Raw genomic sequence first — 15,786 nt, 5'->3', positions numbered from 1 at the left:
TTGGCAACTTTTCATTCATCTTTAGATCTGAATTTGTGACAAGTGGGAAAATGTGAAGATGTAAACATGCTGATTTATATGAGAGACGTCTGCTCTACATTAGCCTGTAAACTTATTGACTCTCCCACATGATGTAATAATTAATAGGCGAAGGAAAATGAACAGTCATTATTTACTTACTCTCATGTCATTCCAAGTATGTATGCTGGTTACGGAAGGTATTTTATTTTATTTTTTTTTCAGCATTCATGCTTCACAAGACATGAGGATGGATAAATGATTATAATTTTTTTTTATTTCTGCACAAACTTATTATTTAAGTTATTTATTTAGTTGTAGTAGTAGTTGTAGTATTTTATTATTTAAACAGAAGTTTTAGGACAATATAAATATCATGTTCAAAGCAAATATAAAATACACAACAAATATATATCTATACAACACACTACTGTTCAAAAGTTTGGGGTCAGTACGATTTTGAATGGTTTTGAAAGAAGTCTCTTCTGCTCATCAAAGCTGTATTTATTTGATCAAAAATACCATAAAATCAGTAAAATCTTGAAATATTATTAAAATTTAAAATAACTTATTTCTATTTGAATCTATTGTCAAATTTAATTTATTTCTGTGATCAAAGCTGTATTTTCAGTATCATTACTCCAGTCTTCAGTGTCACATGATCCTTCAAAAAATCATTCTAATACGCTGATTATTAAAAAAAAAAAAAAAAAAAAAAAAAAAAACTGGCTAGAAACCACGATAAATCAAAAGAACGGCGTTTATTTGACAGAAATCTTTTGTAATGCTATAAAATGTCTTTAAAGTCACTTTTGAACATGAACGTCCTTACTGAGTAAAAAATATGTATTTCATGCTGACCCCAAAATGTTGAACTCTATTTTTTTTAAGAAACTTTGACAGTGTCTTGTTACAGAACCGCTGCTCTAAAAGAGTTTGATCTTGTTGTTTACCTCTAGATTTGAGAAGTCGGCCGTCTCCAGTTCGGCCCTCATAGGGCATCAGTATAGGGAATCAGCACCACTGACAGACTCCATTACCCACAATCCACCTCTCCTCTCTGAGTCCCGTGAACTGTGAACATGAACAGTCTCCAATGTAGCACACAATGCAATGGAAAAAAAAAACACAAGGATTTCCTTTCTCCTTTCACAGCAAATTCTTGGACAATGAAAAGCATATTTTTGTATTGCTCTTTTCCTTCCCGTTTCACCCGCGCTCTACTGGACTCCACTTCTGACACACGCTGTTCTGTGAAAAGGCTTTTGCCCGGACACACGCAGCATACGGGGCATTATGGAGAAAGTGGCGAAAAAGACACTCTGTAACCTTTAGACAGCTGCTATCTTTGGAAGACAGAAGGTTGGCGAAGGAAGCGGAGTCTTTCTGTGGAGAGACAAAAACTGCTTTGTCTTTCTTCCTGCGCTCAAAACCGGTGGACGGACGGACACATCTGCAGTTGATCGGCTTCGTCTGGTTAGTTCCCAGCCAGATGTGGCATCTAAAGCATCGCGTTCTCGCTCATAAACTCCCGTAAAATGCATTTCACCATGACATCAGCCTCGGAGTTCATGTCTTGACCGTAAACGCCAGCGACGGTTACGAACTCGCTTCAATGCCATAAATGCATTTGGTTTCTCTGGACTTTTTGGGCATTTTCTCTGCATTGAATCCAGACATGAATGTAAATCGGTCTTACAGTGGCACATCTGTAAGGCGATCCAAGCTGATTGTTTCTATGTTGAAGCTAGTAGATATTCACAATATTAAGTTCTATTGAAGCTCATCTATACAATGATATCATTAGACATTTATGCATTTATATTGTGTAATAATTTGTATACAGCATACTGTTCTGTTGTACATTGCTCTCCAGTGACATAAAGCTCGATGCATGCGTTTTTGTAATTCTTTTAAAGTGTATGATTTTATTGAATGAGAAGATTTTAATATGCATATCCTTCCTATAGATACAAAGAAACAAAAATACGGAAAGTTGTCCAAAGAAAGAAATAAAGTGGATAGTGTCTGGAATATGTATCTATGGAAGCTTTTTTTTTTATCCATGGGATAAAAAAAAAAAATAATTGTTACTTTCTTGAATCTCAAAAATCTTTTTTTCTTGACTTTTTCTTTTCTCGCAGTTCTGACTTTTTTTCCCGCTCTCACAAATCTAAGTTTACATTTTCACAGTTTTCTGTAAAAAATTAAAAAAGAAGTAATTGAATAAAATAAAAACTAAAAACACTTACTTTCTCTCTCTCTCTCTCTCTCTCTCTCTCTGTCCAGTGGTAGAAAAAAAAAAAAAGCTTCCATAGGTACTTTTTTTTTATCATTTTTTTATTTTTTTTATGACATTTAATAAAAAAACCCACAAATTTCTATTCTGGGTTTTGCACCAAATGATTTCATAATTGGGGTTTCTTGTTGATAACAGCTATTTTTACATAAAGACCAAAAGTTGAACTAACAATAAGTGGGCTTTTAGTTTTTGGATTTCTATTAAAGATGTCACTGTGATTCTTTCTTCTTGATTACTCTAATAATTCATTGAAGATGTTTGCCAGGTGTTTTTTGTACATTTCTTCATGTATTTTTGCATCATTTGCTCATGACCTCTGCCGTTCGTGTGCCTTAACGTTTCACCAGCAAGATGATTTGTGTTTCTGTAGGATTCATAACGCACGTGCCTGAGATTGGTGCTCTGATAATACTTCACTTTAAGACAGATTGTGATTGACCAGTGAATCATTTATGCATAAATCTTTTGTTTTGTCAGTCATATTTAAGACTATACTCTTGGTTTAGCCGGTCATATATTCTTCTTTCCCTGCTTTGATTAAAGTGCTCCTGCGTGTGAGAGTATGTGTTCATTTAGGCTGAACTTTGGATTTGATTGACGAAATGATCAGGAACATCCAGTAAATCACTGCTTCTCCACTGGTTTTGTTTCATCCAACAGACCCTCATGTTGTGTTCCCGTCATCTTGACCTGGAAAGGATTTTCTTTTTTCCAAAACTGTTATTGCATTGGACTAAAACTTTGCTCACACAGGATATAAAAATTTCCTCCCAAAAATGGATGATTTTGGGATAAAAAAAAAAAAACACACAAAAAAATTGCTTGTACATTTATTGTTATTTTATGCTATTGCCAAATATTGGATTACATTTTCAGTATACGTGTTTTCTCTCAATTATCACAGCTTTTGTTTTTCTTTTTGCAGCTGATTGCTTGTAGACCTCATTGATCTGAGCTTATGAGTGAATTTTGAGTGAACATTGCCAAAATTATCAAAAACTACAAGACCTATATGATAAATCAGTTCCAAAAAGAAAGATCAAGCCTGTGCTGATTGATAGTGAACAAACTGATATAAAGGTGGAATACAATATTTTATTATAAATAATAAATCCAAGTGAGTAATTTAAGTTTTTTGTCCCCAGTTTTAAATGTAATTTATTTTATTTTTAGCATCATAAGGCTTAAATTGTAGAATCATTTTTGAGCGTAAAAAAAAAAGTTAAGTATTTTATTTTGTATTTGCTGGTGCTGTTTTTTCCCCCTAATTTTTACTTAAAGTTATTTCATTTCATTTAATTTTACAATAAAGGCCAAAATTGTTTATCACACAAAATAAACAAATATCCCAGTAACTAGTCATTTAAGATTCTTTTTTTCAGTTTATTTTTTTTTTTTTTACTTAAATGTATTTTATTTTATTTTATTGAATTATATTTTATGTTACGGCAAAGGCCTAAATTGTTTATCAAACAAAAATGATTGAATTCAAACATGGAAATCTTTTAATATAGCCATAAACTGCCCAGGCACAACAACACACACACTTTTCTATGCATTGGGAGCCATAAAAAATAAACTCCACTAATTGTTTAATTCATATTTCAGCCATTTTTTTCTTAATATATTTTTATGTGGCATGCAATTTGGTATCTAATTCCGCTAGCGTCTTATGTTGGTGATATGCACAATTGTATAGTTTTGTTGCATCAGATTTTTAGCATTCAGCACGTTTGGGTCATGACCTGTTGAGAACGGCTTCAGCGAATCATCCGAGCACTGAAACACGTCTTGCCGCTGATTTCTCTTTATTTTTAGCCCTCTGTGGTATGACTCCATCTGTAAACGCACTCATTAACGGCTGTGTGTTACAGTCACTCAGCACTGACCATCAGCTCTTGCATCAGAGAAACTCAATCTGGCGCTGAAGGAAACTGATGCATGATTCCAGAGAGGCCAGGCAAAGCAAACAAGCCAATCGATCAGCAATCATCTGTTCCTGGCAGGACAGAGCGTCTTTATACTTCAAGCAGGACAGGTTCTTGGAGAAAAAGTGCTTATATTTCCCGCTTCCTTTCTGCATTTTTTATAATGTTGCATGCATGGTCGAATCCAGATGTATTGGACTACTGTTGCCTTTCAAACAGGGGAAGGTGAACTCAAAGCCGTCCGCAGGGTTTTATTTTTTTTTTGTTTAGTTTTGTTGTTTTTTTCTGTACAACATAAGCTGTTTTATTATTCCTCTGTCTATATTTTTGTGAAATAAAAGTTATTTTATCTGAAGAAAATGGCTGTTTGTGGTCAGATTGGTGACTGGTATCGTCTGTTTGTTTCCAATCACTCAATATTACAAATATTTCATCATGAAAATCAGGCCAGGGATTTAGCTGTGTACTGTTAACTTGTCCAAGGCTCTGGTGAAATCATATACCTCCAATATTTGAGTGTGCCCATTGGTAGTCTGTGGGGATTTACACGTTATATTGACTTAAATCACATAATCCTAATATTTACGTTCACCTCAATCATTTCTGCTGCAGATCAAGACGAGGATCTCAATGAGTGAATCAGGTTAGTTCTGGCCATCATCTGAGCAAGGGACTGAAGACTGAGAAAGAAAAAAAAAAGGCTTCTTTTTTTCTTCTTTTTTCTCTGGCTGTGTCCACAAATCCCCCATCAAAAAAAAAAAAAAAAGTTCAGATCGTTATTATCTGAATAAGTTAATAATATTAATAATAATATTTTCCCCTTTGGATATAGTCTCTATTTGTTGATGGGGGATTTGTGGACAGCAGGTTACTCAATAATAGTAATAATTAAACTTACATTTCCTGAATAGTCTGTTAATTACATTTCAAAACTAATTATTCATCCATAGGTTGAGTGGGAAATTTGAATATGACTTCATAATTTATGACATTAAGCCATTTATTAAAGACATAGTTCAATCAAAAATGTAATTCTGTTATTATGTCCTGGCTCAAAATCACTACAGAGTGCCTTTCAGCCCTCACAATACTCAAACATTTGGTTTTAATTTCCCATTTTCTAACCCTAGCCCCTAACCCTTTATGTCATATCATAAATAGTTGACACTCGAGTACTGTAGAAACATATTAGCTTAGCTCCCACACATTATTATAATTATTTTTATTTATATTTTAGATAGTTATGGGCCATTATTTGATGCAGAAACCATGGACATATATGCTAGTGTTAAATTTATTGTTTGAAGAAAACTGATATGGGGATGCAGTTTATATATATAACTGGATTATACAGATAATTATTTAAAATTACGTTAGTATAGTAAAATATCAAGATGACAGGGTGGACACATAAAGCAGAACACAATGATCCAGAACACCTGAGAAGAGATGATGCTGACCCCTCAGAGGACCTCAGATGATGCTAACCCTGAATCAACAAACAGAACTAACAATTATTGCTAAATGTGTGACTGAATCATATAATAACTATTAATTAATAATATTGATAGTTCATCGTCTAGCTGACTACGTCTTGTATTATTATTATTATTTTTATTTTTCCTAAAATCCTGTCAAATGTGCACAAACTACTAGCTACTACTAAATATTGCAGAAACATAATTTTCTGTAAAGTTGCTTTGTAACAATTTGTTTTGTAAAAAGCGCTATACAAATAAACTTGAATTGAATTGAATGACAATGAAACATTTGTTCAACTTTGGAAAAATAAAATAAATCATAAATAATATGATTACATCCTCAATCACAAAGATGAACCATTAATGTCCACCCTATCGACTCTCAGTGGCCTACAGGGTGGACATTTTTGAGCTTCAATTAGCATATTAGCTTACAACAAACACTGTGGCTAGCTAAATAGTTAGTCTTGTTGTTGAAGAGAATTTTGGTATGTTTAAATTTAAATATCTTGAAAATACTGTATTCCAATCACGTATGGCATATTTTGGACATGTTAAGCTTTGGCGAAACAAGTAAGCAAACTTATACGAGGAACTTTTGTCAAATGAAAAGTTTCATTGAGATTCCCGCCACTGACGAGGGAAAAAATAAATAAACAAATAAAAAGCGGGATGGCCTTTTCTTAAAGGGGCGCGTTCCCCAATAGGACAGGGTGAACTACCATTAAAGGGAAATGGACATGACGTTGAATAAACGACATCATTTTCCACTTTGGATAAACGACCCCTTTACTTACATATTCTGTGTGATACAGAAATATAATTATAGATCTCTAAATCTTACAGGTTACCAGGAAATGCACACTGCTCTTAAGGGTAGCATCTACCACCTGACTTTTCAGTTATTCATTTTTTTCACTATATGAATGTCTGACAAGACGATATTTTCAAGTATATAAAGTAAAGCTTCATTAAGGCTTCAAAGTGAAAATAATCAGAAACAATAAAAGACAGAAACCCATTGAAGTGCATGTGTAACTTTACTGACAGTTGTGAGAAATAAATAATGCTTTCAGTCATTTCTTGACTGCAATCAACATCACATTATTGACAAATCAACATTATGTGCAAAAAAAAAGCATATAAATAAAATACACGTTTAAAACGTAACCATTACAATAAAAATAAATAAATAAATAAAATGAAAAGGAATTTACAAAAGGTCATGGATAAAGTCGGTCTACATCTCCCTCTGCAGGTTTGACAAGGCCTCTACAACTGACTTAAGCATTAGGAATCAAACCAAAATATAACTTAACATTGCTCCCCTTATTACAACAACAAATTAATAAAAGCAGTTTTATCATTGCTTCTGAAAATAAGTAGTAAAGAAAAAAAGATATCCACCACCAGTCAAAAGTTTGAAAACACATGACAATTCATACTCCCTAAAAACATGTATGTATAATGACGACATTCAAGCATTGACAAAACCAACATTTCTGAAATTGGGTGAATAGTGAATCTAGACAAAATGGGGCAACAAAGATAAAACACAAGATTGAACTTACCATGTTTAGGCAGAGTATAATCCCTTTACAACATTGAAAATATTAACCAAGAACATAATCCAAAACTTTTAAGTGGCAGTATACATATGCAATGCTAAATTAACTCTACATTGTGCTGTAAACACTAATATTGAACAATTTTTGTTTTAATTTGATCTGAAAAAAAAAAAAACATGAATATTTAGTCCAAGATCTATAGCCCAACAGCAGTTTGAACACGTTTTGTCTTTGTGGCTGCTTACTTAATACCAGTTTTATTTGTTTGTTTGTTTCTTCATCAGATTTGGAGAAATGTAGCATTACATCACCTGCTCACCAAAGACTGCTCTGCAGTGAATTTCATATTTTAAACTGTTGCTTCCGGCTGAAATACTCTACTCTTTCCATAATAACACTTATCTAGAGAAAAGTCATCTTGTACAGATCAAGCACAGTTTACAAGCCAAAACAAATATGCAGGTGGATTTTGAAGTAAGAGAACACTGGAGGAAGTGTTATTATGGATTATAGATGGATATTTTGGCCTGAAATAACAGCTGAAAGTTCAAATGCCTTAATGAATTTGATTCTTACAAACCCACAGCTTTTCACTTCACAAGACAATAACTGATGGACTGGAGCGGTGTGGATATTCTGTTTTTATCAGCTGTTTGGACTCTCAGTTTGACGGCACCCATTCACTGCAGAGGATACACTGGTGAGAAAAGGGACATAATGCTACATTTCTCCAAATTTGATGATGAAGACACAAACTCTTCTACCTCTTGAGTCAAGAAGTTAATTGCAGCATGTATACAAAGACACTTAACAACAGTTTAATCATGTAAATGATACGGAAACAAAGCTTCGGTTTGGAAATAAAGTCGGCAATAAGATTTTGTAACAACAAAGTATTTGCATTTTCCATTCCATTTAAAAAGGTTTATAGTTAAGGACTTTTCCAAGTGAAACTAGACCTACAAGTGTTTTTCTGCCTTTTAAATACACTACAGAAAGACTAACATCCTTCAAGTACATCTACAGTGATCCTCAACCGCAAATACACAAGCACAAAGACCATCAACATCCATTCTCAATGCCTATTAGTGGACGCACAACACATCATGACACATCATGATGAAAATAAACGCAATAAAATGGCATTATTTGAATAGACAAGTCTATACCTCTAAGCTATATGTGACAACACAATGCTGAAGCTTTTAAAGTCAGTAAGAGAGAATCCAGACCAACTTATCTAGGGCTGGGCGATAATATCCAACATTCACATCCATTTAGTTAGTGATATAAATGACCGCACTAGTTTTTAAAGCACTTTTTATTAAGCTATTAAAATAGATTCACAGCCTTTCTTTTTAAGAATTAAAACAGATATTTTAATAATAATTTTTATTTCAGCATTAAGATGCGGTCACATTCACTGCTGTTGCACACATCTTCATGTGTGAAATCCAGTCATTTCAACCGGGATCAACAATGCCATCTCACGCCCAATTCGTACGTATTTTACGATGTGGCTAATTCGTACGACCTCACTTGTACAAATTTGTACAATTTCCCCAGTGATGGGCAGGTTAAGGGGCAAGGTGAAGCGTAGATCAATCGTATGAATTAATATGAACAGAATATGTACGAATTGCCATTAGATCAGGAAGGCAAAAGATTTCCTTGCGCAGATTTCGCAACAGGTTCAAGTTGGTCATGTGACAAATAAACTATTAACAATGGTCTTTTTGCCAAAAATTCACTAATATGACCACACGATCTTAAATTAGAAGGTGAATTAATTCACAATTATGAATTAGCAATTTGTTTTGTTTTTGTTTATAACTCAAATTTCTCAGCTCTAGTGTGTTGTTTATTACTTCATACGGTTCTACTGATGCATATGAAAAAAATGTATTAGATATTAGCAATCATTAAATATTATCTACTTGACAACAATGAGGATTTAAATCCAGATCAGCAAATGTAGAAATTATATTTTCAAAATGAACTCCATTTTGAACCATATTTCATATATAAAAAACTAATTCAGAGTATATACAGAAGTATACTTACTAAAGTAAAGTGTTTATTTCTTCTGAATTATTTTTATTATTACATTTTGCCAAAATACTGCAAAATGGAGATACAATTTCGATAATATAATTTTCCCCATTTGCTCTGTAATGGATTTTTATATCAAATGTATATACAGCATACTGTACAAAAAGCCTGGAAAATATATATATTATTATTAATTATTATTATTATTTTATTTTTTTTTAATCGCCCAACCCTCATCTACATCATAGATATTAAAATATTCACAGTCTTCACAGTAAATACAACCTGATTTCTGATACCTGATTGACCACAGTAGTTAAAAGTATCAAACGTACTGAAAATCTCTCGAGGAAGAAGGACGAATTATGTTGGAATGGCAACGAGGGAGAGAAGAGCTCATGGAAATATATTCAATGCTATATTGTCGCTGGGAAAATATCAATAATTGAATAAATAACGAGCCCACAATCAAGCCAGTGTTTCAGACGTCGATGGCGACCCCGTGTTTGGTGGAGATCATGTCTCTGGTGCCGGTCAGATACATGAGCACCGAGCACAGGTGAGGAAGAGTGGCTGTGATGGTGACGTACAGCCAGTAAGAGATGGGTGCCGTGTTTCCAAACGGACACACCCAGAGGCCGTGCCGAACGCCGTCGCGGATGTGGTGCGACGCCAGCGAGATGAACAGCATCCAGGGCAGGGAGCACCAGGAGTCCTTGAGCTGGCAGGCCCACATGAGGAGGCGCAGGGAGAAGCAGAGCGCTGGGATCAGGGTGGAGCAGTGCAGCGGAGGCCTGTGCGACAGATTCACAGCAGCCTGCACAAGGACACAAACTTCAGTTCAAACGCCACGTTTTCTATCTGACAATCACTTTACAGTGAATGTAGCATGGAGGTCATTGCAGATATGCATTATTTGCAGTACAGTTTTCTTGTGATTTTTCCTCTTTTTGTTCAAAGTAATTCTTTAATAAATATCCCCCTTTTAAAATGAGCATTAGTTTGCCTCCACCTCTATGTGATGTTCATAGGCATAACAGCAATGATCTTTATATTCTAGGGCTGAATGATTCATCAAAATTAAATTGCAATCACGATTAGTTAAAAGCTGTTTTGAACAAAGATTGTTATGCACATCTCGTCAGGGAAGCATGGTTCTGTGATCAATAGTAAATCTCCATCCAAAAATCAGAGGGCGCTCTTGCATGGACATAACAAATATGGTTCATCAGAGTTCATCTTATTTTAATTTAATTAGTGCTGTCAAATGATTTAATCGCGATTAATCGCATCCAAAATAAGTTATTGTTCACATAATGTGTGTGTACTGTGTATATTTATTATGTATATATAAATACACACACATGCATGTATATATATTTAAGAAAAAAAAATTATTTGTATATTAAACGTTATAGAAAAATGAAACATACCCTTCGTGTCATGGCCGTTACACATTAGGTGTGCATTATTATTATCAATATTATTTTTTATAATAATTTCATGGCCCGGAGTCAATTATTCTGCTTGTACTACGGTTGACACACCTCAAGACATCGGTCAGACGATATATTTCAAGGTATTTGTCCAGTTTTTGTACTTAGAAGACTATTGTGAGTAGGGTTAGTTTCTTCCACATCTCATGGAACGCCTCTGTTGCCGATTCCATAACGTCATTTTCAACTTAGTTACAGAGGCTTGAGCAGTTGATAGTACAGTATGTGTAGAGTATGTGCTTTACATACTTAAAACAATTTTGTGGAAAAACTTTCTTTTTTTCTTTTTTGGTCAGTGTTGTTGTGGGTTTTGGTTATTTTGCTGTTGTAAGCTGTACAGACCTTTTAAATAATTGAAATATTTGGGGGAGTGATATTTACATGAAATCCGGTCAAGAGCGAAAAAGTGACTGTGCTTCTTTGGGATGGCACAATCAAGCCACGTTCACTTGCAGAACGCAATGCCTTGAATTTTATGCGAGCAGCAATTAGAAGCCAGTGCAAATTGATAAACAGAGGTGTGACGTGTATTCTTTTTGGCTTATTAAAAATTAATCTTTCTGCCGCGTTCTGGATTAATTGTAAAGGTTTAGACGAATTGTTAATTTTGTCATTTAAGTAGTTGAGATATTAGCAGAGAAGGAAGATAGGAATGACTGCATAGATAGCATTTCCCTGAAAATAATTTCACACATCAGAACGTTGATCAGCCAATCACAATCAAGCGTTCCTATGGCCCACTAGTATGAATAAATAAGGATACATACATGTTAATCGCGATAAATCGTGCGTCCTCTATTCTGTGTAAGAAGCCACATCATCTAAAAAGATTTATTTGGGTGTTTGGGTGGATTTGTACTGAAAATACTTAATTTCACTCATTAAAATTTGCCAAATTAAATGTTAAAATTGTTAGATTTACGTGACAAACAGAATCCGGTTGCTTTCTAGTCAGCTGTAATTATATACGTTAAAAAATATAATCTACATAAAATATAAATATATTTACAAATATTACAATATAATAATAATAATAATAATAATAATAAATGCATACTTTTCAGAACATTTAAGCATCTTTAGATTCAAATATAAAAAATGCAATGCAATGAAAAAAAAAAGGTATTGTCTCATGCTTTGATTTTTATCGTTGTAACTACAGTTCAGAAAAGAAAAATCACATAATAACTGTCTCTACAGGCTGACTGCTTTATATCTGACCATACCTATTGAATTGTATCAGAAGATTTTATGTGCAAAAAAGTGCAATGATCATTTTTCAAATGTTAATAAAATATGAAATCAAAAGGCCTCACCTTGAGTGACAATGATCCAGCCGTGTAGAAGTGGTCCAGGTCAATGATAGATGCCAGAAACCCAGCCAAGACGACTTCATAGAAGTCACTTTTCTTCCTCAAACCGATGATGATGGCCCATGACCAGAGTCCGATGATGCCGTGGACGGCGTTATCGAGCACCGCCCTGAGCCACAGATGGTGCTGGATGAAGGGGAGCGTCAGAAAGTGGTCGGCGAGGAAGCAGAAAGCGCCCAGGCCCGCGCTGGCTAACAGAGAGGCAGTGCTGAAGGTCTGGAGCAGGGCCTGAGCTTTCTCAGTCTCCACGGCCAGGTTCAGAGGAGATGAGGAGTCCAGCTTGGAGTAGAAGCCCCTCATCGCTGGCCTCTTCCATGGAGGGGTCCACAGCCTGATCTGCTCAAAGACACAAGCACACTCAAGTCAAATGTGATATTATTTAATGTGGTTATGATAGCAGAAGGTGCCCTAAAATACTAATGACTAACAAAACAGTTCTAACCTTAATGAACACATAATATTTTCAAGACATGAACAGATTAAACATTCAGAACATTAATAATAACAGAATATAACGTTACACAAACAGACATATGTGACGAAGATGTTTTCTAAAACGACTTGAATTTGAAAAGAGAACGGCGACGAAACAAACAGGCAATGCGTAACCATCTGATGTAACAAAAACATTAAATATAAAATCATTGTATTAAAGTATAATGTCACGCGTGCTGTCGACATATTTCGCATTTAATGTTTAAGTCTTGCAGAACTGCACGGCAATTGCTATTTTACGTCGAAATTAATACATAAATCAATATTATATACGGACATCTTTGTCTAGCCAGGGTTATTCTTACAAAATTAGCATTAGCTTGGCTGCTAACTAGCTCATCAGCTAATTCACTTCTCGGTGTGAACGACTACATTTATTAGCCGAGATAACAGCATTCACATACAAGACTAAACCGGTACTGTACTCATATGGCCGTGGATAACATTAAATCACAAGACGACTGTAATAACACAGACAGTATCCTCTTCTCACCTCATTTCATTCAGCTCACCGGTCTGACGACAACCGACTGTTCGTCTCTGCTTGCTTGATTCGCGAATCACTGAATCGGTTCAATTGAATCGAAGTCCAACTGAAATTACATCAACGCGAGTCAGGCAGGGGTAACTAATAACCAATAATATATATTAATTAATTTAGAAAAGTGGATTCTGAAAGAAGAAGAAGAAGAAGAAGAAACCTTATTATTATTATTATTATTATTATTATTATTATTATTATTATTATATTTTTCAAACCAGACTACTGATGGCCTTCAGGTCAAAATTTATTATATATAGGCTACTACAGCTACAGCCTTGTTTTGCCCTTTTTATAGCCGTCGTTCTATCATTTACAGGCACTATTTTAGTCTATTGATGTTAAATATTTATATAACTTGACCTGTCAGGCCTGATTGAACTGTCAAACATGCTCTAGGTGCTAAGAATAAAAAAAGATATACATAAATCACACTTTAAATGTATGTTCAGAGTTAATGAATATTATTATTATTATTATTTTATCAGGTGCTCAGGCTCTCTCTCTTTCAGTTTTAAACATCTCACATCACAATTAATCCCAGAACACAAATTATTTTTACAACAGAAAAACAACCATTGTCAACAGTTTGTTTCAGGACTAGTCTAATTCTTATCTCCATATTTCTTCTATGATGGTTATTCCAAAACTCCTCTCGAGGATCGCTGTGCAAGTTCTTGCCAATAAAGGCCCGAGGTTAACTGCGATTATCTAATTTCACACAGTACATTGTGTTCCTGGAGCACCGTATGCCTTGTGAGTACTTGTTTGAATGTGTTCAAACTCTTGTTTGTAATGTTATGTGACATGGATGATAACATATCAAAAGATGACTTAAGATCTTCACTAGGCAAAGACCAGTTCAGTTGCAATTCTGAATGATACAACCAATCCAGGAAAATTAACATCTGAACCGGCTTGATAAAAGTCAGCGTTGCAGATAATTTCTATAAGTTTAAGGTAATAATAAGATGTCCCTCTCATCTTTCAGCACAGAATGATGTAGTTTTATTGACTGTTGTTTGCAGAGCAACCCAAAGCAGCAGAAGAAAGGGGATATGGCAACAGATCTCAAGTCTGTATAGCACTGTACAGCACTGTATACACAACCTTGTATGTCACAAGGTCTAAAACATACAAAACAAAATTAGGCAATATAAAAAACTACTGAGCCATGTGGCTTCTGAAATGTACCCGGAGGTTCCTGTGATGATAACCTCAGTCCATTGCAGTGTCACAGTTATATTCTGTAAGAAACTACAGACTGCCTCGACCCAGATTCCTCTTCACAGTGCATGTTAGAACACACTCATTTGCAAAATGGTTTAATTGTTATAGAGAAGAAAGTCAACAGTTATGTTGATTTTGCACCATTTGGTATTATCATATCCTGATGGACCAAAAGGTCATCAATTGTAGAATGGAAAGGTGTTTATTTAAACTCCAGTGAACCCAAATACATGCAGTGTGTCATAGCTATGCTGCAATAAACATCTTCCATGTCCTTTCAATTTTTACAGTTCTATTTTCTAGGACTTTTCTTTTGTTTCTCCATTCTTTCCTGATTTATGACTGTTTCCTTTGTTCTTAACAATCTTTATTGCTCTCTTCTATAACACATATATTTTGGATTTAAGTTGGTTTAATTTTTTTTTATTTTTTTTTTAATTATAAAAAAAAAAATTATGTATGAGCCCATACCTCCACACAACAAGACCTGTATGGAGCTATGAGCATAATTTATGATCTACTGTAACACCAAGAAATCTATTCTCATACACTCTTTCTGTGTCTTCATTATTAATCAAAATTTTAGCTTTTTAGCCGATTACTAAGTATTATGAACTTTGATTATCATTAGACCACATTTTTAAGACTAAAATCATATTTCCACTGTATTCAGAAGCTGTTCCAAATTTTCCCCTGAACACTATAAATTCATGTCATCAGCAAATAGAACAATTTTAAGCATTTTACAAACAGTTTGTGGCCTAGTACCGAACCTTGTGGGACACCAAAAGTGACTTTCATTAAATGTAATTGTCTCTTTGCAAAGCAGAAGTTGAAGTTAATGATTGTTAATGATGCTGATTGACCAGCGTTTCCATAGTGTCAAGGCGGAGATGATGATCTGCCCATGCTGGACCCATGATTGTGGTCTAGTTTTAGGCTACTCGCGGTCGGTGAACTTTATTGATAATCAAGTAACATATGAGTAGACTTATGGGATAGTTTTTTCACAACTAATGTTGTTCCAAACCCCTAAGAATATATTGCATCTTTGTAACACATATGAAGATATTTTTAATACACTCCCATCCATTGAAATTAAATAAAAACATTACTGCAACCGAAAGTATGAATGGAGTTAACTTGACTGGATAGTGATTAATGACAATAGCTGGTGTAAAAAGAATCACATGGTTTGAAGAATGGAGCTCACTCTTGTAGGAGAACAATGAAGATGATCACAGGGAGCAGAGAGGTCTGTATCTTATAAATGGAGACCAGACAATGACTGACTAATAATTC

The 15,786-nt window shown here is 34.5% G+C and overlaps 2 protein-coding genes across 2 annotated transcripts in view; one reads left to right on the top strand and one right to left on the bottom strand.

Moving 5' to 3' along the window:
- Nucleotides 1-3,830, top strand: part of il11ra (interleukin 11 receptor subunit alpha) — a 50,549-nt gene extending 46,719 nt beyond the window's left edge. The window contains exon 12 of the mRNA XM_026273236.1: nt 978-3,830. The gene's annotated coding sequence lies outside the window, so the exon portion shown is untranslated. The remainder of the gene's footprint in view (nt 1-977) is intronic.
- Nucleotides 3,831-6,750: 2,920 nt separating this feature from the next.
- LOC113109581 (transmembrane protein 267) lies at nt 6,751-13,323 on the bottom strand. Its single transcript, XM_026273235.1, has 3 exons — nt 13,207-13,323; nt 12,162-12,554; nt 6,751-10,166 (listed from the first exon to the last, which is right to left on the bottom strand). The coding sequence occupies exons 2-3, from the start codon at nt 12,516-12,518 to the stop codon at nt 9,831-9,833; spliced, it is 693 nt and encodes a 230-aa protein (XP_026129020.1). The 5' UTR covers nt 12,519-12,554; nt 13,207-13,323; the 3' UTR covers nt 6,751-9,830.
- Between the last annotated feature and the right edge of the window lie 2,463 nt (nt 13,324-15,786).

The sequence above is a fragment of the Carassius auratus genome, chromosome 10 (assembly GCF_003368295.1).
Source record: "Carassius auratus strain Wakin chromosome 10, ASM336829v1, whole genome shotgun sequence".
NCBI lineage: Eukaryota > Metazoa > Chordata > Actinopteri > Cypriniformes > Cyprinidae > Carassius > Carassius auratus.
The sequence above is the reverse complement of the archived record's forward strand: the minus strand, read 5'-3'. Positions and strand labels throughout refer to the sequence as shown.